General features: G+C 41.5%; 1 protein-coding gene across 2 annotated transcripts in view; it reads left to right on the top strand.

Annotated features, from left to right (window-relative positions):
• Positions 1-27,567, top strand: part of GRID1 (glutamate ionotropic receptor delta type subunit 1) — a 759,138-nt gene that overhangs the window by 441,865 nt on the left and 289,706 nt on the right. For both annotated transcript variants that reach the window (XM_044420361.1, XM_044420360.1), the window contains exon 4: positions 22,016-22,221. In XM_044420361.1, coding sequence (XP_044276296.1) covers positions 22,016-22,221 — 206 coding nt within the window. The remainder of the gene's footprint in view (positions 1-22,015; positions 22,222-27,567) is intronic.

Genomic DNA, 27,567 nt, shown 5'->3' with positions numbered 1-27,567 from the left:
CGCTGCAACTTTCTTCCCCATTCTTTTAGTCTGTTCTCATTCTATTTGATATTGTGTGTTTGAAAAGAGATTCGGATGAGAAAATAATGTTGGCAAAGTTACCATGGGGTAGCTTTGGGATTCTTCTGCTTATCTATGAGATGGCTAAACAGAGTGTACAAATGTCCTAACTTTTGTTGTAAAAATATCTATCCTACAGCCTGTAGTTTCCTTGTCTTTCCACACTTCAATGAAAACCTAAGGGAAGACCTAACATGACATCTCTTCCCATGGACTTCTTAAGACCAGAAAGATCAGGCAGCCTGGGAAGCTGCAGAGTGATGCGGAGGTGTGTAGTTGGGGAGAAACACACACACACACACACACAGCACCCTTAATAACCTTGCAGCGAATAAGTACACTCAAGAATGTACCTGAAATTACTTCCTTCAAGGGGCAAGAAAGAAGTTATGTTACAACCCTTGAGATCATTTAGTTTCTGCTCACTTTCTCCTTTGCAGATTATTTCCCTGTGTTGCTGAATTGCTTGTGTCTTTTGATGTTTAGGCCTTTTTGTGCATTTGCCCCATTGTTCTCTCACCCACCCCATGTTAACTGTGTCTTGTGGAGAGTCACCATAACATGCGGGCATTTCCCATGTTTTGAACAAATTCTGTTCCTGAGAGAACAGAAATTTGTTTAAGTCAAATGTATAAGTTGGATCATGTGTAGCTGGCCCTTTATGGGGTGCAGGACCCCTGTGAAAGTGGAAAAGCTGCAAATATTTCTACCCGCAGCTACCACCCAAGCTCACCTGTGCTGCCTCTTTGCAGCCAGGAAATGCTGGAGAGAGTTCCCTCTCCAGATGGATGGGGCAGGAAAGCAGGCTTTGGAGGTCCCCTCTGTCCCCTTTCACTTCCCCTCTCTCTATGGTGATGATGATGATGATTTTTGACAGTAAATGTTTAAAACTAATAGGCTTTGCAGCAGATCATTTGTAAGTACAGCTTGTTCATAATTCTGGTGTTCATAACTCGGGGACTGTCCGTAGTGGCAACTCTCCTTATAATATACTTAGGAACAATATAAGTATAAATATAAGTGGTTCCAGCCAACTCTTGAGTTCATTTTAAGGAGTGAGCAAGAAAGCCCAAGCTAGAAAGCAGCTTGTCAAAGTTCTCCTTTGTCCTACCAAGCCCCTTTCCTCACACACAGATTCAAACCCAAGTACATGTGGATCTTTTCCTTGCTCGTGGGCCAGTGAGATGGGTTCTCCTTGAGTCACACCCTGATTTCTTTCTCTGAATATATTTTAAAGGCTGAGGTATGAATATGGGGTAGTAACCCCAACAAGATGTAGTGAAGCATAAAGGAAAGGCTACCCATACCCTCTCACTGGAGCACTGAGATGCATTTTACTCAGAAGCGAAGCTTGTACCTGGTGGGAAATTTCAATGAGGTCTTCTGAGCCCACTTTTGGTACTCTCAGAATACTACAGCATCTCTTCAGACAAGCAGAACAGTCATTCTCACCTGGTTAATAGCAGCCCATGGCATAGAAAGAATGGGATTTTCAGAGATCATGCTTAGTTTCTATAACTCTTAGCAAGCTCAAAGAAAACACATTTGACAATCTATTCAGAAGATTACCAGCTTCAGTAATTCTGAAGGACCAGCAGGTGAAATGAACTGTGAAAACGTATCTATAGACTTTTCCCAGAAGCTTGGAATCCGATGATATTTCCTCCAAGTCGGAGGATTCTCTACTTTCTTGTTTAATGCTGTGCTCTGTGGGGCACTGTGGACTTCATATTTTGTTTTCCAGAGTATCCTCCAATCCCCTCTTCCTTTCTTCAAATGTTAGCTCCCCATTGGTTTGGTGGAACTTATTCCTAAACAAATGTGCATAGAATTACAGCTTGGATATTTAAACAAAAGTTAAAGTAACAATGGAAAAACAAGAGTGTGAACTTGGTAACCAACCATTATTCAGAATAGTAGATTAGCTCAATTATGGAATAACAAGCATAGTTATAGCAGTACTTGAAAGGATTGGAACCTGTTTTTTGTTTGTCTGCTGTAAACAGGAGTTGTTGAGATCAGTCTTGACAGCCTTTACGAAACTTTGCTACTTCTGTGTCTTTCTGTCGCAAGATGTGCACGTCAACATTTCAGTATAAGATTTCTGATCACTTCTACTTTTCTGCCTTATTTGCCCATGTTGTTGTTAGGCTGTTTTCATGTGTTGCATTAATCTAATGACAACCATGGAAAATCACTCAGATTTTTTCAGTGATGGTGTCACTGGGCTAGTAAAAGCTTAGGATTCTGGTCTGCTCTTTCCATGTACTTCAAGGCAGGGTTGGCATCAAAAGCTGGAAAGATTGAACCGCTGCCGAGGGTTGACACCCCATCAGAAAGTCATCTACTACTGGTACTGTTACTACATTGCATTTATACGCTGCTTTTCTTCCTCTTGTGAGGAATCTAAGGTGGCTTGCCTATCTTCTACCACTCCATGTATCCTCACAACAACAACCCTGTGAGGAAGGTGGAACAGACAGGCCTAGAGTTGCCCAGGAAGCTTCATTGATGAGTGGGGACTCGAACCCAGATCCCCTGAATCCCAGTCCCACCTGCTAGTCACCAGGCTGTGCAGGGTCCCTTTCAAGAAGACTGACAAGGGTCCCCTGAACCTCCTCTAATATGTTCATCTCCTTTCCGTCTTGCACAGACAGAAGCAGTAGTATGAAGGAGAAGCCCTAAATGCTGCTGTCTTTATGCTTCTTGGAAAAAGAAAATGTCAAAGCACAATCTATTTGTCATGTTATGCATAAAAATGGTCGGTCATGAAATTATTGTGCTGAATGCTAGGAACAGGTGGGTCAGTTGTTGGATTTGTGAGGCTGAATATAAATACTGAGTACAATCTCTAAGGCTTGTAAGGAGGTTGTGAGGGAGGGGTGCAGATGCACAAAAAAGTACACCCAAAAGGTGTGTACATGGAATTTGTGCACAAATAATTTGTGTATTTGAAAAATAGACAAAACCATTTTTTTTAATGGGAAATATACATACATTTAAGGATCACATACAAGTAATATGTACATTTATATAAAATGTTCATGGAAATACTTATGCATTTTCATATGGGTAAAAAGTCTCCCAATTTGATGGGGACCTGAGCTGAAACAAGCTTGGTGGAAGAAAAACCAGAACCTCAATGAGATCGAGCATGAGAGACTGACCAAATCCTATGGACGCCTAGGCTGAAAGAAATCTCTGATGAAAATGTGGGACATATAGCCAAAAGCCTTGTCTGAGCTGGACTAGTTCTGGTTGCAGAGGAACAAGGATCACATGGGGTCTCATAGAAATAACATGGCCAAAAGTTTAGGCTGCATCTTTCTCCCAGTATTTAACTTTTCTAGTGTTTCTGTCCGAAGGGAAGCTTTCTTGGAGACTTGTGGAGGACTCTCTGCTGCAGTCTGAAGTGCGACAGTGCAAGGAAGGTTTTTCCAGTTGATCACAATGATGAAAAGAAGCGGCCGTGAGCCTGCACACTGGCAAATGCTCGACAGCGCAGTTCTGGACCATTGCTCCACGTATCAAGCCCACATAGCTGGTCTACATAGCTGTACACTTAGCTGCATCTGTGGCCTTTTGATGCCTGATAGGATCATCATCCAAAATATGTGGGGCTAAGACTATGGAGAGTGGGTAGTGTATCATTTCCCTTTCCACTCATGCAGCTCCATCGACTGTTATTAGCATTGCTCATGGAAAATTACGTATTTACCTTTTTTATGGAAATCTGTTTTTCATGAACTGTTGTTTATTTGAAACAGCTGTGAGCAGTGTCTCGTGGTAGGGCCGACTAGTGTCTTGTCTCTAATGATTTATTGCCAAATCCATACCCTCTAATACTATGGAAGTTATTTTGTACCAGTGATATTAGAAAAGAGATGCCCCACCTGTCAGAAGAATAAAATTTGCTCATCAGGTTTCAGGGTGGGAGGAATTGCGTTGTTCACTCAATAGAGAGGAATTGCGTTGTTCACTCAGCTCACATTCATTAGAAAGGTGAGATACACATTTCTATGTGTATCTCACCAACGGAGCCAAGCTCAAAGAACCAAGGTTCAATTTGGAAGCCAGGAAGTACTTCCTGACAGTTAGGACCCCGAGGGTATGGAATGGGCTTCCATAGGAGGAGGTTGAGGTCCCATTGGTGAAGGTGTTCAAGGATCGGCTGAACATGTGCATGGTAGGCATGTCATGACTGGAGCTGGCAGTCAGACTAGATGGCCAGGGGATCCCTTCTGACTCGCTCTGTTTCTATGTTTCTATATCTTCCCAATGCATTCCCTACCAAAACCCCCACAATCCAGGAGATTGTAACACTGGACTACACTGCAGGGTTGTCTTACACTGCAGCACCTGGCAGAGGTAATGCAGTCCTCAATCTCCATCTTGAGTCTAAGTCGAAATGCAGCCCTTATGGCTACAAAATGTGGCCTTTCTTTTACTTGCAGATTTTACTTCCCACACCCTGCCACTTCTAAGCTTTCTGTACTTTTCAGTCTCATGGAGAGTTCCGCAAAACACTAATGCTGCAAACTATTTTGTGACACTTTAATTAGTCCTAAAGGTTATTACCCAATCACTGGATTGTGTAGTTTTTCAAAAGCTGCTCCCTCTTTAAACCAGGCCTAAAAGATGCTGTCTCAAGATGCATTCTGACTTCCATATTAATTAGTCTGCATTCTTGCTGTCTGCATACTACAATTTCCCTTTAAATTCTGGGAAGCTATCCCACAACCTATCTGTGCTGAGTTTTCTCTAGGGCCATGCAATTTGCAGGCAAAAGAACTGTGTAACAACAACAAAAACACTCTATAACCATGCATATTTATCTAGGTGAAGAGAATTAATTGGTCCCTTGTGAGGGGACCGACTGCATGGGCTGCCTAGCGCACTCTGGGGGTCCTCAGGAGCTGTTGAATATACCCATATTAATTTAGAACAATTACATTATTTATGTAGAGCGGGACCCATGCAAAGACATCTTAGGGCTGGATGCTTTTGCTCATTGGATAGAGCACGAACACAGATATGTTTGAGGTGACTGTGAAGGAAAGCTTTTTGTAAGAAGGGCATGACCACTGCTTGTAGCCACCAATTACGGAGAATCGCCCATTATCACTGGGCAATTCCAAACTTCATTTCTGCTACTGCTATAAAGCTTGACCCTTTTATATATTATAATTCTCTTTCCTATGGCAACTGATCGTTAGTTGTGAAAAAGACAGACGGAAATGCAGCTATAATAACCAAAGAACAATTATTTTATTTCAAAGGAGTATATCAGGAAAGCATATTATGAAGAACAAGGATCCTGTGTTGTTAGTTCAAAAATGGAGCTCCTTTACTGATTGTTGCTACCCATCAATAATTTTGATGTTCCTAAACACACAAGCTATTCTTCTATGAAAGTCCCCCCTAATTAACTCACAGGCCTAGCTAGGAAGGTCTAGAAGTGTTCTCTCTGGTAGAGCTTGAGTACATACTGACCCTTTTAAGGCTGTTTGCCAGCCTTGAAGCCTCCTGTTTGGTCCAGGAGCTTCTCTATCTTCAGCTCCTGGACCAGCAGACTCACTGACATTCAAGCCAAAGTTGCATTCTCCAAAGGCTGCTCCAGAGCCTTTCCCTCCTCACTCACAGACTTCCTTCAGCTTCTGCCTCATGGGCTTTCAGACTGACTTCCAATCTTTTGACAGCTTTTCTTTCTGGATCATGTCTTCCTGAGGCTCCCAACCTCTCACAAAGACATCTTCTGGCAACTCCTCTCAGACACCTCTCAGCATCTCCTTATATTTGTTCCAGACAGAACCCTCCAGGAAATCAGCTTTGTTGTGGCCATTATCATATCATACCACCTCTGTTCATGTTCCGGATGCATGGGTGCCTTTAGACAGTTGAGTTATTCACCAATCAGCTGATAGTAATTTTGATCCGGCCTTCCTACATATAAGACAGAAGCCTGGCCTCCTATTCCCCTCTCATTAGTAACAGTAAGTGCCACTCCAGCAACTTGCCATATTTATAGTATATCTTTCCTCTGGGTTGAGCCTGAAGGAAAAAAAACATTTTCACCTTCTAATGTTGACTTCTTGAGTCTTCAGGCACTGAAACAAGCCATAAGTGCTGAACGTACTGTAATTATACCTCACTCAAGATCAGTTTCTTCACGGTGACACTCAACATTGATATCCTTTCAGTTTTTTTGTTTACATGATGAATTTGAACCAAAAAGAGGGAACACGTCTCAAGAGAGCTGAAAACTATACTACTTGTGGCCTTCCTTAGGGGAAAACCTTAGAAAACCATCAGATCACTCTGTCAAAGCTGTCTACACATTTGAAAATAGGCAAAGGTTTGGAAACAGATAGGGCAGGCCTGACAGAGTTCTCAGAAGGTCTTTTTATGAATTTCCCAGTGGAAGACCCCCAGGGCTTTTAAAGGATAAAGCTATTTTTTCAGCATTGTGAGACTACATCTCCCTTTTTTAATCTAATTGGCTGTTTTCTCATTTCTCATATTTACGTGATGAATTTGCTTGAAAGAGGCAACTTATCTTTACTCACAGAGTTTTAGGGCTGGTTCAAATGATGACCAGGCGAAGAAGGCTGGCTCAACCCTGTTGCCAGAATGCCAAGCTGATAGCCAAGTTTGATATTGCTGGGGGCTGTTCTTCCACAAACCTGTAAAACAGCCCAATGGAACCCACAAGCTCTGTTGATTCTGGTGGCAATTGGTGTTCATGATTATCGCTTTTAAGGACTTTCTGAGACAACCAGTGATATGCACGAAACATTTTCGACAGGTGGGGAAAGAAAGTGGTGTCCAGCAGGGTTACTGTGCTGCCCGCTATTTGCACAGAAGGAATTTAGCTACTCATAACCAAGCTCCAAAATGAGTGGAAATGTTCATTTCTGGATCAGGACAGGTTGGCAGAGGTCCGTTCTGTAAGGTCTACTGACCTGCCCCATTTTGAAGAGGAACATTTCTGGTTCCTCCTCTTGTTAGGTCCTATCATCTCCATGGCAGCCTATAAATGAAATCTCTCCAAAATGTCCATGACAGCCCTGTTCAGCTTTTGCGAATTCCATACTGCATCTTCCTCTATGAAGCCCGTCCATCTCATTTTTGGTCTTCCTTCAACTTTTCCTAGCGTGATGGTCTTTCCTTTCTTGTTTGCATAACATGATATACCCAAATTATGACCAGTTTTGCCATTTTTGCTTCTAGGGAAAGCTCTGCCTTGACTCGTTCATAAGAGAAGTGCTAAATCCCCTTTGGTTAAGTGGTAGGTCCCACTGATGCTTGGGCAGCATTGGATACAGCCCTTGGAGTAGCCTGTGAATTGCAGTAGCTGCTTCAAGTCCAGCTATGTACCACATGAGTGATGCTAACCGAACATGGTATTAAAGAATGTATCCATGAGCACCAGGGTTGCATTGTTTTATTAGCTAAAGCTAGGATTCATAAAGGAAACAGAACTGTTTTTAGATCATTATAACCCATTATTTTTGAACAGCGGATTTTCATTTTTCATGGTGTGGTTGATAAATAAAACAATATTATGCATAATAGATGTTTAATAACTTGAGCGTATTTCTTTAAAAATAGATATTTGTGCTTGTTTACTGCATACAGACATTTCCTTTTTCACAGCTACACTTTTGAAACAGACGGTTTTTTGTTTACTATGGGCCGAACTCCCAAAATATAACAAAGAGCCTATAAACGTAATGGACAGCTTATGTACAGGTTCCCCTTTTACCATCTGTTTCTCAACAGAAAATATTACAGTATGGTCTGGGTATAGCTTCTTTATTGCCATTAATTTTTGCATCCTTTAAAACTGCTGAATGCACTTTTATAAAGGGCATGGTACATAATAGAACCTGCTGGAAGCAAAGACACTTACTGAGGAAAGAAACATGTTTTTTTAATGAGTTCAGGGATTCTTATTCAAACAGTGTTTGTGGTTAGGCAGTTAGCTACACTGGCACTGCGGAGGCATTTAGGTAACTGGTTAATTATTTCTTACCAATAGTATGGGTAAGTTATTATAATATATATCACGCCTTATAATCTCTAGCTTCAATTACTTGGCTGAACCTAATAATTCAGTGGGGTACAATTTCCCAACCACACCATTTCATGAGAATATTAACCTCTCTCTGATCCTTTCTGGCACCTTTGCTTGCACTGATTCCTGCTGTTTGGATGCATTTTTTACAAACTCTTTATACAATCAACAGAATCAGTGATGATTCTGCCTACCCCCCCTCCCCGCCCATTGCTGGGTTAATATTGGAGAGTTACACGTGTGTCCTTTGAACAACCATCGTACTTTGAACAGTAGCTCCTTCACACAGGAAACTAGCATGCTCAGGTGCCCTTCCCTAAGTGCTCCCTCCAAAGGAAGTAAGGAGGGTGGCTACTAGGAGAAGGAACTTTTTGAGTGTGGCACCCCGGCTATGGAATGAGCTCCCCAAAGTGGGGCACCTGGTGTCCCATCTCTATTCTTTTCAACGCCGAGTGAAACCCTTTTTATTTTCTCAGCATTTTACCAGTTTACTTTTAGACTTAATATTACATTTTATCCTGTACTGCTGCTATACCTCTGTGCTGATTCAGTGGCTATTGCTGTGGTTTTACTGTCTTGTGTTAGTCCCCCTCTCCTGTTTTTCCTCTTTGTGTGTCTTTAACTTTTGTTAACCACCCAGAGAGCCTTGGTGATTGGGCAGTATAAAAATGAAATTGAAGGAAGGAAGGGAGGTTGCTTGCTTGGTTAGTTAGTTAGTGGACTATAGTAAGCACTTTTCCCTAGCATGTTATTTCCTTCAATGTGCATAGAGTTCTGTCTGTCATTGAGTATTCCAACCTGCAAAACTTTACCTTTACTGTGAAGCACTATACCTGACAAAGTTACCATTCAACACTGCAACATACAATCCTTCTTAAAAATACACGAGACATCCATAGTAGATGCAACATCTTCTGCATTCTTCTGGGACCTACATACACGTAAAAGAATCCAGACCACTTCCAGTCAGCATTAATGTTGACGCTGACCCTTTAACAGGCCATGGTAGCAACTGCTAGTGTGACAGGTGAGGCTCAGGTAAACCACATGTGTGGGGAAGTTGCTGAATGGCTGGGGCAGGGGCAGCTTTCTTTGATCTGGTGGACTTATCCTGGTTGAGGGTGGTTTGTTGCGCTCCTCTGTAGCAGCATCACCTATAATGCCAAAAACAAACGTAGAGGGGAAGGCAATAAGATTGAAAGAAAGTGCAAACCAGCTGATAAAATATGTTCCCCACTTTTCTTTAAGTTTAGAATTCACACTAAAATTTCTCCTTGAACTCGGTATTCAGGTTTGTCCTCACATTATGGAGAGTTTTCTTCCTTCTCACTAGTGTTCTCCTTTTAAAAAATGTTTTCAGATGACTTGTCCTTTGTTGCTCCCAAAGGCAGGACTAGAACCTATAGCTGGATATTAGAGGGAAGCAGATATCAGCTAAACATTAGGAGACCATTTCTAACAGTGAGATCTACTCAGCAGTGGAACAAATTGCCTTGAGAGGTGGTACATTCTCCTTCATTGAAAATATTTAAGCATAGGCTGAATGGTTGCTTACCAGGGATGTAGTGTGTGGCCCACATTAAGCAGGGGGTTGGACTGCCTGTTCTCCGAGCTTGATCCCAGTGCTATGATCCTATGCTGATCCATCAAGGCCGCCAAACTTCTGAAGCCAGAAGGACAAGCACAGCACAAGAGAAGTGAGCACTCTGTAAAGCCAGAGTTGCAAATGCTGCAACAGTGGTGCCCACACATCTGCCTGACATGTGGCAGAACACTCCATGCCCATATCAACCTTATCAGCCACCTGCGGACACACCGTGGACAACTCACAACCCATTAGATGTCAAGGTCCTCATCAAAAATGATGGACGAACCTCATGATCCTATGACTCTCAAAATTGATTTTGATTTTTATATTATTTTACTGCAGTGTGGTATTGGTTTATGTTGTTGTCAACATATATAATTGCATTTTACTTACTTCAAAGAGTCTAATTCATGTGGATAAATAAGCAGAAACAATCCAGGGTGGTAATTAAAAGCAAGTGATTCTGGAAGCATCCAGTTCAGACAAATAATGTACCAAAATAAGAAAGAGCTACAATTTCTAGGGGAAAAAACTTAGACTTCCACACACACCAAAACCAGCCCACCTCCTTGTAGCTTATCTTTCTGCTTTCCTATATGTGTACCAGCACAGAGATCATAAAAGAGAACAGACACACACACCTTGTTTAGCTAAAACTTAGGTTCTTCAAGTGGTCAATTGTTCGGTCCCAGAACTCCTTTCCCTTTCTTGCTACAGGTGCTTCTGGAGAATGCCCCTTGCAGTTTAGGTGGAGGTTGCTTTTCTGGTTCATTAGCAACTGAGCAAGAAGGTAGGAGCAGGCTTTTGTCTCCCAGTTCTAGAATATTCTTACTGTTGTTCTGTGAAGATGAAAACTCATACATGCAACTGACCAGAGTGCCACCTAGAGAATCATGTGAAAATCTGCTTTGTTGCAGATTCGCTTTCCTTGACATTGATGTCCCTTAGTTTTCGGGTTGCAGAGGCCTGGTATTTTGAAGTTGGGTGGGTATTGGAAGGCAGTCTTGGATTTACCAACTGTTGCTTCTTTTAAGGGTATCAGTAACCCTTAAGGATGGGCTGCACATCATTTATCATTTGCTGTGATAGCCTTAATTGTTATTTAAGGTCCAGGAATGCATGTCTAAGTTATTTTCCAAGTGTTTGTCTCACCTGTAACTGAACAAATTTATATCCCATTGCTTGAGAGTAGATTTTGGAACTAGTTATGTCCTTCAGGCAATGTAAAAGTAGCTAACACACAGCTGGTTTTCTGTCTGCATTATAATAATTTAAAAATTTCTTGTGTGTTCAAATGAAACAACTCTTTTGATAGTTAACCATGACATCGACCAAGGATTAATTTTGTAAAATACTACGTGGACGTTTTATTGGAATTAGTTTATGTTTTTAATAGTTTTAATGTATTTTAATTGGGATTTATTGTATAATTTTGTATGATATTGTTGCTGGATTTACACTGTCTGGAGAGTCCTGGTTGGGACTACTGGATGCAGTTTTATACATCAAATAAATAAAATTCCCTCTTTTCCCAGTTTTTCTCCTGCCCAGACACTTACCATGCTGTGGGCACTGGGCCTGCGGGTTTGGCTGGTCTCCTCTCAACCCTGCCCTTTAGTTTTTATTTCCCTAAAGATACTTCATACTTCTCTAAACCATGAGGTTCCACATAGCATACAGATCCTTCTTTCTTATTTCTCTCCTTTGGCCACAATCCTGTCTTCACTCATCCACTGCGTTTACTACTGGAGGGAGTTTTATACTTGCAAATAGTAGGAATTGATGGACATTATTCTCATGCTGTAGAGTGTCCTTGATGTTTTTTTTTTTTTTCATGGATTAAGAACGGCAGGAGAAGAGGGTGGGGAGATGAAAAGCTATTATATTCCGTCTGGATGATTTATTGCTTAGGAAGTGGTGCAATTATTGCAGTGTGGAGAATTAAATGGGTGCGTTGAATGGAAAGAGTCCTTTAGGGAATCCCTTCCCTGCACTGAGTTTGGCCTATGTCTATTTGATTTTTTATGGTAATTAATTTCCTGAAATAGTTTCCTTTCTGTATTTGAATATGGAATGCTGAAATAGAGTGGGGACCTGTGATTGCCCTTTTGTACCAAATGGAAAAGGATTGCTGCAGTCTTATGGCTGGGTTGTTTGTCTTTTTTTGTTTTTATTAGTTTGGGTATTTTTTCCCACAAGTGGACCTCTTGGGATAGGCCTGCTGTCACATAGAATTGGCTCTTTCAGGAATTAACTCAGCAAGAACGCGTGGTGATCTTAAAAGAGTTCTAATAAAGGTATGTGCTATAGATGGTTATGGAGTTAGGAATACAGCTTGTCTGAATATATGGAAGGCCTTTCTCTTTACTTCTAGAAGATGGAAATCCACCAAATGTATTCAGAAGGCCTTCAGAAATTACACAACAGTGGCAGTACTGGATGTATAAGTGACTTCACTCGTTCTTCTAAGAAAGGCCAAAGGGCGGACGCCCTCAAATCTGAGCTGTACCCCTATCTGGGTAGCCATACCCAGATAGGGATACAGTATCTGTACCCATATCTGGGTCACACGCCAGTAATGCACACATTACACAAGCCCCCTGTGGTGCTTGTGTGCAGGGTCCAACATCCACAGAATGGAAAATCTACAGGAATCCTGCAGGATTGGGATGCCTGTGAAGGCTACATAGGCAATCATGAGGATGAGATTGTGCTAAGTACTTTTCAGATGCCCAAATAGGGTTTTACAGTGGCTCAAAGCAGAATCTCTGACCTGTTAGATTGCATCATGCCTTTTTAGAGGAAAGGAACGTAAAACTTCTTCAAGGAAGCTTTATAGAAATCCTCAGGTTGCTAGGAGGTAAGGTTTACCCTAACTACTCAAGACATGCAAGGTCCCCGCCCCTTTTTTGAAAAAGGGTGTTCAAGCAGCTGTAGGAGCATGAGGCTCTTTGTAGGCTACTGGCTGTGCTTTTGGGTCAGGATTCTGTCGGCGTTGAGGCCCGAAGATGCAGTTAGCCTGCTGTGCCATTGTGCATTGTGGACGGTTGCAGGACATCTTTCAAATGTCAAAAAGGATGTGGGATCCTCAACAACCTTGTACACTTGAGGAAGGTTTTATCACCTCCCTGCCCCCCGAAGATTTCTGTGTAGTTTACTCAGAGAATAGACAGCACTAAAAAGTTTGGTTCAGCTCTAATGGGATAAAAGTGTCATCCAAATGATGTGGGTTCTTTCTGTCTCATGCAAAACCAGCTCTCTGCCCAGTAACTACTACTTTTTGCTTCTGGAGTGTTCAAAGCATCATTTCACTTTCAACCAAGTAAACGTGTTTACTGTCCCTGCTTGCTCTTGGATAGAGACAGTCTCCCCACGCTAACACCCTTTTCTCTGGTGACATGCAATGCTATTTATTTCTGGAAACTCGGACTAGCCACTAGCCATTCGAGTCGCCTTAAGCTAGAAAGCCATACCGGAGTCTAGGGAAGTGAAGAGCTCATGCAACCGTAGCGCATGCATGTACGTATTTGTGTAGATAACTTCAGTTCCAGCTCTTATCATTATCTGGTGACTGTCATACTGTAAATGAGCCGTCTTGGATCGAACGCCACAGAGAGAACTTGTCATATCGCTTCACATCGCCACAGACACAATGCTTTTCAGCTGAGTCAGTTCACACATTCAGCTGCAACTGATCAAGAAATCAAGAGAGACTGGTTGAACCTAATGGAAGACTCATTAAATCTCTATCTTACTCTGTCAAGGAAATTAAAATTCATGTTCAGTCTATATAATTGAAGGCACCCAATTCTATTGAAATCCCCCCCCCCCAACACAGAAAAATCTTCTAATGATTGAGGCATTGACAATCATGCCTCAATCCTTACAGGATTCTCTTCATCATATCTGAAAATAGATGAGTTCGTGCTTACAGCACTAACAGTGTGAATATCACTCTCACTCTAGAATGAATCGAAAGTAGTAGTAATTCTAGAAGTATGATGTTCTGGGGATCTAAGCAATGATTCTGTTTTCTCCACCATATTGCTCTTCATGTGGAGAGACCAGACACTTGGAAAGAACTGATCTAAGATAACTTTACCCCCCGGTAATTCCCAGGAGCACACACTCTGCATGCAGAAAGCCACAGTTTTAGTCTCCAACTGGGGTTGGAAAAGACCTCTGCCTAAAGTCTCGGAAGGTTCCTGCGAGCCAGCATAGGTGATACAGGGTAAAGTAGACAAGTAGCTTGAGCCAGCAAAAGTCTGTTCCCTATTTGCCATGGAAAGTTAATTATTGTTTAATTTATATTAAATAATAGAGAGCCTAACTATTGGCCAGTATATTAAATAAATACATAAAATGAAGGTTCTTGTGAGGCCTTGCATCTCTACATATTTTATTGTTCCAGCCTGGTCCCCTTTCAAAGTGCTCTTTCTGCTGGCAGCTGTAATTCTTCTGTGGTTATGGGTCAGGTATGTCTGGATTGCTCAGTACCTCCTGAGGTAACAGAATGCCCACATTACCTGGTAAGGCAAGGGGTTCATGGGAAGCAGATGTAAGATGGCTCTCACTGCTTGATTTCTCGGTCCTGTTTACACCGTGGATAGCGCCCTGCAGGAGATGCCACCTGAAATACTCTCCCACAAAGACTGTAGTTGGTGGAGACCTTAAGGAGGCCTGGTCTTTCAAAGGCGCCTCTCCTGCTGGATGTAGATGACAGTTCTTATAAAGGGCCAGGGCCTGTGTCATGCTCCTGTGTGTTTGAGGGAGGAGAAGCTACAGAGTGAGATGCTTAGAGTCTGGTGCCAGTGGGAGAGTCAGATTCTCAGGCTGGGAAGGCACCGAAGGGAGTGCTAAATGCTGGGCAACTGGTGACCCATACATAGCTGAGCCCTCCTCGGCATAATGCAGAGCCCCAGAACTACTAGGGGACATGTCAGCCTTCAGGGAGACTGCCCACTGTGTGTGTGTGTGTCTGAATGAGTTGATGGGCACTGCTTGCCTGCCCTTTTTCCAGTTGGAAAACATGCCCAGAATACTTACCGATGGAGAAATACTGGAAGGTTGGCACCTGTGGGAGCATGCAGCTCTTGTTGTTAGTCACTAAGTCATGCCTGACCCATCATGACCCCATGGACAACATTCCTCTAGGCTCTCCTGTCCTCCACCATCCCTCAGAGCCCACCCAAGCCCACACCCACCACCCCAGTGACTCCATCTAGCCACTTCATCCTCTGCTTCCCCTTCTCCTTTTGCCATCAATTGTTCCCAGCATCAGGGTCTTCTCTAGTGAGTCCTTCCTTCTCATTAGGTGGCCAAAGTATTTGAGTTTCATCCTCAGTATCTGACCTTCTAAAGAGCAATCAGGGTTTATTTCCTTTAAGATTGGCTGGTTTGATCGCCTTGCAGTCCAAGGGACTCTCAGGAATCTTCTCCAGCACCACAATTCAAAGGCTCTTACTGTAAATCTAAATGGTCTATCTAAACATAAAGGATTGCACCCCAAGTTCAACAGATTTCTTCTCCCATTTAAATCAGTGGGAGCTTAACTTTGCCTTGGAAGATGCCCTTGGTTGTTTTATTTGGTCTACCTTTTAAGCACTCTGAGTGAGTATGAGCTTGAGCACTGTTCTTTTCTGACTGGAGGTGCTCTAATTCTAAGGAAATGAGTGACATTCAAAGGGATCATTTAGAATTAATTTCCTTTGAGCCAGAGCATCCCTGAAAATGTTTGTTACTAACATTTCCATTTAAAAGCTGTTTTAAATGGAAATGCTTCAAGCAAGATGGCAACCAGACAAAAGCTTTGGCATCACACTTGCGAGTTTGAAGCACCATTCAAAAAGTTTGAGTTTGTAAAACAATTAAGAGAATAATTGTCCCCAGGGGTCAATCCAGAGAACCAAGCTCTTTTTATCTCTATCTGAAAGAAAACACATCAGGAAATATACAAAATATAACTTGGCAAAAATGGTTTGCATGTATATGGTTGGATTTTGTGAGCACATGGTGTGAAATGGTAGTGTTTGGGGCATAATTTTGTGTAGTTTTTGCTGCACTGATCTTAGTTATATTATTATCAGTGAAATATTTTGCTTTGAAATTGAAACGGCCATGCTAAATTCCCCCAACTTGATTTTTTCTGGAAGATATGGGGGATTTCCTTGGGTTCCTAAAAACAAAAGACTTTGAGAATAAGTATTGTTGCATTTTTTAAAATATAGTGCTCAGAAAATGGCCCCACTTAGTTGCCCACTATGCTTTGGACAACTCGGTCACTTCTTTCCCTCCTCTGGAGCCCCGCTTTCTCACCGTTAGCTCTGTGGTGGAAGAGGTTAGTTACATTCATAGGATATTCTGCCTGCTGCTTACATTAGTAAATTTGATTAAACAAATTCCTCTCCATATACATCAGAATTTCCATTTTTGCCACAAAATTGCTTTCAGGAGTACATTAAAGTCACTAAGAGAAAGATTAACTTGCTCAAAATTTAAATAGATCCCCCCACCCGCTCCCATGGTTAATGTAATGCCCATAAATTAGCTACCTTTGCATGCTTTTAGTAAAATGGTTCCTGAATCTGAGAATCAGCACTCGTAATCTAAAGCTTGCTCACTTGTATGAAGAAAACCGCCCTACACCAAAATAAAACTCACAGGAGTGGTGCACTCATGGGAGCAGTGTAATGTCAGTGCAACAAATTCACACACAATTGTTGCTTCACTTCCCTGAACTGGAAAATTGCAAGTTGTGATTTTCCAGTCTGCGGAAGGGAAGGCAATCTCTTGAATGAAAAGGCTGCTTTGTTACGCTGCTCACATGAACAGGGCTGTTCACGTGAGTTGCCATTTGCTGGAAATAGGCTTGCTTGATCTTCAGGACCAACGCTGGACAAAGCAGCCTTCGCTCAGAGTGCATTTTGTGGCCACCATGTATGTAAGAGAAAGGAAAAGCTACAGTCCAAGCTAGGCTCCTAGCTACTGACTGATTTATTTAGGGGAGTGGTACTCCTTTGAAGAAAATGAACACCTGTATACAGGTTTGTTTTACTAAATATTTATTAACTTGTTATAAGAAAATACACACACAAATCAATAAACACTCATTGAGGGTGATATTATATTGATGAAGATATTATCATTAATTACAACTGAGTAAGTTCCCCTTTCATCTAAAACGGTCCTTCCAATGAGTTTCATGACCGTCATAAAGAATTAGTTACTGGTAAATGTGTCCACACCCTTGTGACCTCTGAACATTCATTCCTGAGGTGCGAGTTTTTCAGCAAGAATAATTGCCCACTTCTCCTTTCTCTTAATAATATTTCCTTGTACCACTGAGCATTTCCCTTTCTGTGAGGAGTGACAGAAGGGATCTGGACATCCAACCTGATCAGCTGAAGCTGTCCTCTCTCCCCCACTTCTGCTTCGCTGTTATTGACTAAGCTTTGGGAAGGAAGATCCCAAAAGCCATTCTTTGTTTCCACTGGGTTTTGTTATTTATTGCCCATTTCTCTTCAAAGATAAAGCAGTGAAAATGTTCCACTCACAGAGTAAGGTACTGAAATGAATTCAATAAGATGAGATATTGAGGGGTTTTTTTCTTCAGCACTGGGGATATATTATCTTTGCTGTTTCCCAAAGGCTCAGGGCATGAAATCACATTCAAAAATAACAAGGGAAGGGAAAAAAAACCCTAAACAAACAAAATGCAAAATACCTGATTTAATTAATGTCAGTGTTTTGCTTCCTGCTTAATCCTCCTTGTTACATGCCCAAGGAAAAAAGGCTTTTCAACTCTTCTAGAACTTCTAGGTTTGATGTAATGTGAAGGATTGGGAAATGCAGCCATTGCAAGTGGGAAGCGCACCACAGCCTTGGTCAATGCTTTTCAGCATTCCTTGCTGTTTGAACTTTTTGCATGGATGTACAGTCATGAAAGTATCTCAGTGGATTTTGATGGTCATAACGAAGAGAATGTGGTCTCTGAAGAATGTAAGGCCCAAGCTGTTAATGGTTTTATAGTTGAAAAAATAGCACCTTATGAAGGTGAAGCACTGAGATGACTCTCCCTGCTGCATGCCCCAAGAGGAGGTGGCCATCGTGGCTACCTGCACCAGCTGAAGCTTCCAGGTAGCCACAACATGAGAGCAATCCAATATGTGGGGCATTCCACTCATTTCCCTTGAAGGATGCCAAAGCATGAATGGTGGTCACTGAGATTTCCAGCAGCTAGAAAGAGTCACCAGTTTCTCAAAGGAAGGAAAATACAAATTACAGGGAACCATGCTGGCCTGCCATAAAGCAAGCCCATCCAAACTTTACAATAGCAGTTAAGTATCTTTATTGGGTTCAGCTACAAAGTCGTAAAATGAGAAAGCTTTCAAGTTTCTGAAAACTCTTAATTAGGCTGGAAGATAAGAAAAAGTGGGACTAATGCTGTGCATTATGTAAAGCCCAAGCCTGAAGATTGTAACTTTAGTGACCTTTTAGTTGGTCCTAAAGTGGGTTTATACTACTGCAAGTCACAGGATAGAACTCGCAAAGATACAGTTATTGGAAAGTTCTTCTTTTTCTGGGGTGTAAATTTTACTGCAGCCTGGTCCTTTCACAAGGCCAGACAGCTTGTAAATAATTCATATAATTAATGTTTAATCAATCCTGCTTCTTTCTTTAAGGGGTGCATGACCGTGCATGACTGACAATATCAGACAAGTAGTGTAACCAGCACAGCACTTGTAGTCCTTTTTTTTTTGGCTCGGTGCTAAGATTCTGAATGACACACGGAGTATGTTAAAGGCTGTTAGTGTGTGATGATGGAGTTTGTGTCTTTTAAAGCTTTCACATGCAGCCTGTAAAAGGAAAAAGCTGCAAAGCATTGCAGAGCAATTATTGGAAGGTGTTGGGAATGTTAAAGGAAAGACCCAGGAAAGTACAAACAAATCAATAAGGCCTCAAAAAATAGTTCTTTGAAAGGACTAGGAATACTCCAGAGTTGTCAGGATGAAGGAGAATAAGTAAAAAATGAAAATAAAAATAAAAAACCAGGAGGCCAGTAGAAATGCACAGGCATCAGATGCATGTCAAAGCGGCAAAGCCTGTGAATGGAAGATATTGCATGGAGAGCATGCAATTACTTTTAATAAAAAGTGAACTATGGCTATTTTTTTTCTTCAGTCAACATAAGCTGGCCCTTGGCCCTTGAGGGAATATATTTGGAGTGTATCAGTCACAAAAGTCATTCCTGGTGGTTGATATAGTCCAGATGTTCTACAGAGTTTCTAGAATGATTGCTCTCTAAACATTCTTCCTATGTGGACAGGTTTGTTATAAGGGAAAAGTGAACTCTAGTGTTTGAGAGAGGTTGTGAATGGCTGGCAACTATTTGTATCTCAATTAAAAATTACTGGCCCTAAAAATGCAACACATTTCCTTGTAACTAGGAGAGAAAGCCAGAGAGTATCAATAAACAAGTGACTTGAACCTTGCATATTTGGTTCTGTTTTGTTGCTATGGGAGTCAGTTTTACCTCTTCAGGCTGAGCAGAAATTTCATATGCAAAGTAGTAGTCAGATAAATATTCTCTAGAATTGATTTTATTATATAGATTTAATTGAAGGTGACGTGTAGTTTTACTGTCCCTCTCTCTTTCTCTCTCTGGATTGTGCAAATCTCAGAAAAAATAGCCATTAAAGTTTGATCTAATTTGTTTTGATCTAAGATTGCTTTTATCAGAATTCAATATGAGAACCTCTGAAAATACAGTAAAACAGTTAAAAAATTCAAAAGCTGTAAATTGAATCAGTGAAACAAGCTCGAGAAATAAGATGAACAACTGTTGCGTTTATAGTTAATCTTTAAGAAAAGGAAATTCTAGTAATTAGAGGCAAATGTTAATTGTCCAGTTTGGTCACATTGATGAGATTTTGGAGAAGCAGGCAATAAATACTAAGGCTTCAAGCTAAGGTTGCACTTTTTCACACTTTCGGTATTTGAAGGAATTCAACGAAGATTGTGGAATAATTCTGTTATTTGCTCTGAGGGGTTTTTTTTATAACTCTGTTTGGAGAACAGAAATTTGCTGAGGCATTTCTAATAAGAGGTTTTCAAGACTTCTATCAATGAAGAAGTTCATGTATCATATTACTGTGTAAATGCATTGAAGCAACTTGTTTCTCAGCTGCTACAAAAGAGCAACGCTTGATGAGTCGCAATAGCTTTTTATCGTATTCTTAAAGTCTGTTATAGGCATTGGAAGGCACACGGATCTAAAGATAAACTCCTTAGTTTACGCAAATCACATCATACAACTGGCAAACATTGTGTTACTCTTTAGTTGCTGGAAAAATTGGTGTCATCCACTTGGGCTAACAATAAATGCTAATAAGATAAAGTATTGTAGGATAATAGGCTAAAGGCAAATACAGAAAAGTGAAGTGGTAGAACACGCAAAATCTAATGTGTGTTGAGAACAATTGATCCATGCTGAAGAGTCCACCAAAGACAAAGCACACTGGAAAAGTGACTTTCCGTAAATGAGATGCAAAAGTGTAACATGATGAAGAAATAAAAAAACTGTGTTTAGTACTGTGACAGGCATGTGAGCAAATGCAGTAAGTGAAACAATCAGAAACAAACACAACAACAACAACAAAAACCCCGTGCACTTCTCAGAATCCATGAGAGTTCCTGGCTGATGGATGTGGTGGAAACTCCTCCTATTACCCCAGAAAAAGGTTTAGAGGTGACATGAACGTCTTTGGAAAGAATCGTAATGCCGAGGTGGGATTTCCTCTCCATGCATTTGGATTTTAATCTTCAAAATTTGGAGCAGGGATGCTTGCTTGCTTGAATTAAAAATACTGTAAATCTTTCCCTATCACTCATGACATTGTTCCGAAACTGTGTCTCTTGGACTTTTGCTTCAGCGTAAATTTGCATTTGTTAGCTGAAACAGCTGGGACAAGCTACCTCCCTGTCCTTCCCCGCTCCTTTACCTGCAAAGCAACACTTAGATGATTTCAGCCATCTAGGTGCTCCGGATTGGCTTTCAAGGAGAGGATTCCTGGTAGGGTGGTGTCAGCCCATTTATCTCCTCCCCAGCCCCAGGAATACCCCCCTGCTGTGGCCAGCTGGGGTCAGCCTTGCAGCTTCCGAGCTACAGCAGGCAGAGAAAGAACTGTGCCGGCTGTGAGAATGGAAGGAGGCTGCTTTGAAGCCAGAGTCCCAGCTCAGACCTCAGAGCACCTTTGCAAGGCCAGGGCTCAGCTTCCGACTTTTCCTACAGCTGTCTAGATCGTGCCCTGCTCTTGTGCTACAGCTTGCTTGTGCCCTCCGTCCCTCCATTTTAAAGCATTCTTGTACAGACAAGGCAGTGAAAAAGCACATGAAGTTTGGTGTTACCAGTGTCTCAGGTGTGGCTTTCAGGGGCCGTTTGCCGTTTGACCCTGATGGGAGGCATGGAGGAGCGAGTGGAAATAACTCCCATGATATCATGCAAGCACCGCACTTCACATATCTCCAGGAAATATCAGGAAAGGGCATGGCTCCTCCACCACTCTGTTCACAGGGAATGTTCGCCAGAACAAAATTAACTTGGCAAGGCATATACTGAAAGCAAGCAGCTTGACAAGTCTCTGCCTGTCGGGTTGGTGATGCTTATCTCCCAGCATATTGGCCAGAATATAACTGGCTGTGGACCTAAATTTGCGAGCCTACAAAGTTTCCCATATCAGATAAAATAAATTCTGGTGCTACCATGAGTTACAATGAGAGGCAGATTGGGAGGTGCAACTGAAAGGAATTTAATTAATCAATGTACTATTGGATATTTTATTCTCCCAGTATTTTAATTAACTGGTTTTATCCTTGTTTTTATTACTATTTTAGATGCAGTGTATTTTTTCTAAAATGATGTGTGTTGTTGTTCTGAGTTCTGGTTAGGTTTTTTTTTTGGTTTGCTCTCTTTTAGCCACCCTTTTTTTTTTTTAGTAATGGGACGGCAAAGAAAAACCTTGAATAACACAAATAACTATTAGCTTGATTTTCTGCTTCTGGCACTGTTGTGTCATAGGTTGCTTCTACAGGAGGTTCGCAAAACTGGTTTGTGATATGGGATGCAATTCACATAGTCCAAGCAAATTCCGCTAGGCTAAGCATAAACGGCTACCATGAGCCCAAGCCACTCTTTGGATCCAGTCTATGGTCACGGGTTTCCCCTTGCTCAGGGCTGTGATCTCATCTTTAGAAGACCAAAACTGTATTTTGTGTCTGTGTCTTTTTCACAGATATTCGTGGTCTGCAAGGATTTCTGGACCAGGCTTCAAAGCTGGGGCTTGATGTCTCATTACAGAAAGTAGACAGAAACATCAGCAGGGTTTTCGCCAGCCTTTTCACCACTATGAAAACCGAAGAGCTGAACCGCTATCGGGACACGTTACGAAGAGCGATCTTACTTCTGAGTCCAAGAGGAGCACAAACTTTTATTAATGAGGTTAGCACATTCATTTTGGAATCTTGTATTGCTTGCTGAAAAAATATTAAATTATGTTGCCAGACTGAAATGTTTAATTTCAAAAAGGTGGGCTTATATGCCCACTATAATGTCTTACATTCTAGTTTTACTTCTGGTACTCTGCCCCTAATAATCAGGTGGATGATGATGATGATGATGATGATGATGTGCAGTCTTGGCAATGTTGAAAAACAGAGAAGCGAGAGATTATATATGATTATTTGGGAAAAACACATTGTTCACACTCAAACTTACTTGTATCTCTGCAGCTTTAAAAGCTGTTAGGGTTGTGCTTGTCTCAATGGATGACACCTGAGCAGGTGCACATCCATCTGCTTTCAGGGTTTGAACTGAATTCCGCAAGCTTTTCATAAAGCACTCGAAATGTGTTTTGCAAGGACATAGTGAATGTTCAGAAGCAGCATGTCTGGTCTGAAGCTGGCAATGAGCAAGATTTCATGTTGTCTCAGTGAAGCTGGTGAATTACCCCGTATGGGTTTGTATTCATTTATAGATGATTTAATCTTGTCCTTTTTGCTATGTTGCAACATGGGTCAATGAAAACCTGGATCAAGCACATGGGACTGTGGGAAACAGTTGTCAGTTTTGTAAGTTTTGAGATAAAGGGAACAAACAATTAAGGGCAAAACCATATACCTGTTTAGAAGAAAAAAAGAAAACGAGAACAGCCTGGAACTCCCATCCTTCCTTAGCCAGCCATGCACAGGATTGTGCCCTAAAGGAGATAACTAAAATGTAGACTGGGTAGCGATAGAACAGAGCACAGATAGTTGTTTTTCCTGTTGCTTATGTGAAATGTGGGTCACCCAGTCATTTAAAATGCATACTTTTTATTTTAGTTTGTCCTTTAAAACAAATAGCAGGCCTTCTGTGTCTTTTCTAAAAGCTGGATGTGAATCCTCTACAATCCTAAGCAAGCTAGAAAAGCACCCCAGTCCCAGCTCCAATACATACATAGTTACTTAGACTAATAACCATGCATACACACAATCTAACTTTTATTATGACAACATATTAACAGATCGTGCTCATTAAAGCACTATAGAAAATATCTTTCAACATTATTCTTTATCTGAGAATTGTTAGAGATCATGAGACTAATTGCAACTCAGCTATCTGTTGGGCAACAATCTGATTACCACCATTTTGTGGAATAATATTGTCATTTCTTAATTTTATACATTGTCTTCTCAAATAAAGTCGATTGTGAGTAACTTGAAAATCAAAACCATTAAGTGCCAGAACTTGGGGTAATGCAATATTTGTGACACCCGGGGAATATAATTTTAATTGCTCCTCATTTGTGCATCTATTCTTCATGAAGTGTGACATATTATTTCAGTTCATCACTGCTTTGTACTCTATATTTAATGTTTTATTTACTTCAATTTAGCAATTGATTGGTTGCTTTGTTAGGATGAGCACAGAATGTAGACTGGTCTTTTGTAATAAACTGTGGCAAATTGAATGTGTTTTTAAGCAATGAAAAGGACTGAAAAAGCAATAAATGGAAGCCTGGTGAATTTAGCAAGTGCTTTGTGGAAGCTGCTGGTTTTCAGACTTGAGGGAGTCCTTTGCTCCTTGACATTGCCAAGGAAGCACAACATGCCTTCATTCAGGCCTGTTGGTTGTTGCAAAGGGTTTGGGGGCACTTTGTCCGCATGGGGGACTTGCCATGTTGGTTGACCCTTCTGGTCACTGTGCAAATGGGGCAGACTGCCTTGAAACACGATCCAACCCGAATCTGTGAGTGCATTTTATTTTGAAAAATCAGTCATCATGAACAAGCTGTCTTCCGGGAATGTCAATCCTCTGCTTTTACCGTCTTATGGATGGACCCCTGATAAGCCTGTGGGCAGCTGTAGGATTCCCTAGAATCAAAGTTGAGCACCACTGCTATAAGCCGTTGAAATCAGCACCGCCAGTCTTTCAGTCTTCCAGTATGTTTTGAGCAGCCGTACTCTGCATTGCTTGTGTATTTGCATCACTCCCACTTTTGAAGTATGCCTTTAGCACTTGGCTTTCAGGTTTGCTGCAAATGATATGGCTAAGTGCAGGGCTGAGCTATAATTCGACTGACTCTACCAGTGATATTTTATTGTTTGCCAGTCACCTCTAAAATCCATAGCTCCTCCTAACATTTGTGAGGTTTGCATTCACCTGCTGGAAAGGCGATAGCCCTGCAGGACTGTGCGGTTTAAAGGGTAATGCACTAAATTATTGCACTCCTTTGCCAATCCCCAGAGAAAAGTGCTATTACAGGAATTATTAGGGCTAATGATCCTGATATTTTTCCAGATCCCTGCAGGAGTACAAGTCTGGGCTGAATTAAGAAGTAATTTGTTCAAAACTCTTCTGTTACTGAACCTTGATTGATTCAGAAAAGCTTTAAGAAAGGAAAGTTGAATAATGGAAGTATGTAATCTCTCTAAAGGCTCTGTGCATTTCAAATATGCTGAAGGGAATAATTCAGCAATCAGATGGGCTATATGGAAGCTAGCAGGTTACTTAACTCCATAGTATTTATAAATCTGTGGACCACCTGTATGCCATTACAATCACTAGAGGACTGAAGAGAAGCATTTTGAGCTGGTTTGGAGTGAACTATTCAAGAGTAATTGTGTATTTTTCAGAATTTATGGAAGAACGAGAGATGTTGCCCTGTTCCTGTCAGCCATGAGCGGTTTGGCTGCATTTCTGGCAAGACTGGGAGCTGGTCAGGGCTGTGTATGCAGCAAGGGCTGTTCATGTCATAATAAATGCATTTATCATTAAGGTGCCCCAAGGTTTTGTGGTGTGTTACCAGTGTAGCTCTTCTGCAAGGACTTTGAGGAGAGCACAAGGAGCTGGATAGGAGGAGATCAACTCGGTAGTTCCATGGCTTTTCCTGCTGCCCCAACCATTCCTGGTATGAGCACACATTCATTCATGCTCCCTCCTCCACCATATACCTGAGAGAGGGGAGGCCTGGTGCTTCCCTGTGTGGAGGAGTTATTTTTCTCTCTGGGCCTTGATGTGGACTCATCGCCTTCTCTGTTTTCGTGCTCTGAGGAGAAAATGGAAGGCCTCAGCCTGGGGCGTGTGCCCACCCAGAAGGCAGTTGGTCCCCTAACTGTGGAGTCACCATGGAGGGTGGAAGTCTCACGGTATGTCAACTCCACTTGGTCCCAATATGTTCTGGAGTGAGGTGTGAGAACATCCTTCTCCTCCAGCATGTCATTAGGTTCTTATCCAGCCCTGGGCCATGCTTGACAGATACTGAATTAACAAAAAACAACATAGAAGACAAGTTTTACTTTAAAAAGATGTACAAATAAAATTCAGGAGAAAAGTGACAGGTGCATTATTCACTGAAATACCTGAAAATTTTCTTTCTTGTATTCTAGACTTTTCCCCATTGAACCACTCTGTATGATTGATACTCCTACCCTGAACATGCGTAGCTGAACTAAGTCTGGTCTACTTGGGCTGTCTGTTTGATTTAACTATAGTGCTGCAAGTGCTTCTTGCTCTTTCCTTATGACTGGTCCAGTGCATTTTGATCATGGGCCACTTCAAGTTTAACCACTGAGCTTCAAATGTCATATCCGTACAAAATAACTCAAGTAGCTTGTTCCAAGGAAGGCAGAGAACAATTATGCTAATTCACTTTTTTGTGAGTTGGAATCAGTTCATGATGTATACCAATAACTGTCTTCAGCAAATATTTCTTATGAGGTTTTATTATCACAATAAGATTTTTTAAGGCTGATAGTATTCTACAGATGGCTGAAAAGAAAGAGAGATTATTCAGTTTTCTGTGAAATTGTGATTAGAATGATTTTAGGGAAATCGATTGCGTATCCACTTATTGGTTAGTATTCTAGATCTAGTTAGACCTATGTATTGCACGTAGGACTTGCAACAAAATGTTTCAGTGTGCAGTTTTCTGATCCAGAGTGCTGGGCACCCATGCCAGTGCCCCATCAAACCCAGTCTTCTCCTTCCTCCTCAGCCTGTCAGCATTCCAAGGCCTCTGGGAATGGACAAGCATCCTTTGGCTGTTCTGTGCGCTGCCCACTTTTTATTTACTTGTACATTTCTAAGTCACCCTTCCCCAGGAAGTTCTAAGACAGGCATATAAATAAAATAGCGTATCAGTGATAAAGCACAATGCAATGTCGAGTCATGAAATTAAGAATGATGAAACAACAGCTCATCAACCAGATAAATGTTATTAAAGCAACTACATGCAAAGGCAAGCATTTTCAGCTGGCAGGAATACTTAGTTATGTCCATATGTTATTGAGTCATACTTTTTCTGCTATTTATTTTAAGCTTTTCAAACAGTCTAACAAGCTGAATGCAAATAGAAGCTATTTCATATTTCAAGTCACCAAGATCTTAAACTAAACAAGAGGTTAAATGGAAAAGGGAGCAAGTGAGAGAATAAGGTAGAGAGAACGTGTGTATGAGGGGGGGAAATGGATTTATGCTTGCATCTGGTAGGAGTTTGGCAAATGTTCAAGGTCCTTGTGTGTGTGGAGGCCAACCAGTTCCAGGCACTCTTGAATAAGACAGATTATTTGGATCCATTTCAGCCAAGTTTTGTCACGGAAACAACTTTGGTTGCCTGTTTCAGGGTAGAGACAAGGAAGTGCCACTGTGTGGCTTTCTTGGTAGGTTTCCAAAACATCTCTTGGTGGATTTCAATAATGTAGACTATTGTAGCCTTTGGAGTTGAGTGTGGGGCACCTCCTTGCATTGGTTCGGCTTCTGCTGGGGTGGATGGCTCCAGAAGGTGTTGCTTGCAAAGTATTCTTCAACCCCATGGGTTTGCCAGCCTGGGAAACTCCTGGGGTTGTTTTTGTCCTCCTTTTTATTCAGTGTTCAGGTGAAACTGGTGAGTGTTTGGGAATGTGGTACTGTCAGTATGCTGGGAATAGCTTGGTTTCAGATATCTAAGCTCTGCCAAGCTCAAAGTTAGATTACTTGAATGCATACTGTGTAGAGCTGCCCTTGAAGACTTGTGCAAGGCTTGCAGCTTGTGCAAAATGCAGCAGCCAGACTAATAACTGGGAGCAGAAGGTTTGAGCAAGACCAATTCTGGTCCACTTGCATTGGCTACCTGTATGCTTCTGACCCTGATTCAAAATATTGGCTGTACCTGATAATGCCTTATATAGCTTAGGTCTGCCTTCCATGTAGCACAGACAAAACATCAACTCTATCCAGACATTATGCCCAACATCTGAGGCCTCCTTCTGAGGGCCACCTCCAAGGGAAGAGCAGCTGTCCCCAACAATGGAACAATCTCCCCACTGA

This window comes from Varanus komodoensis, unplaced genomic scaffold (assembly GCF_004798865.1).
Source record: "Varanus komodoensis strain SLA01 unplaced genomic scaffold, ASM479886v1 scaffold11, whole genome shotgun sequence".
Taxonomy (NCBI): Eukaryota; Metazoa; Chordata; class Lepidosauria; order Squamata; family Varanidae; genus Varanus; species Varanus komodoensis.
The sequence above is the reverse complement of the archived record's forward strand: the minus strand, read 5'-3'. Positions and strand labels throughout refer to the sequence as shown.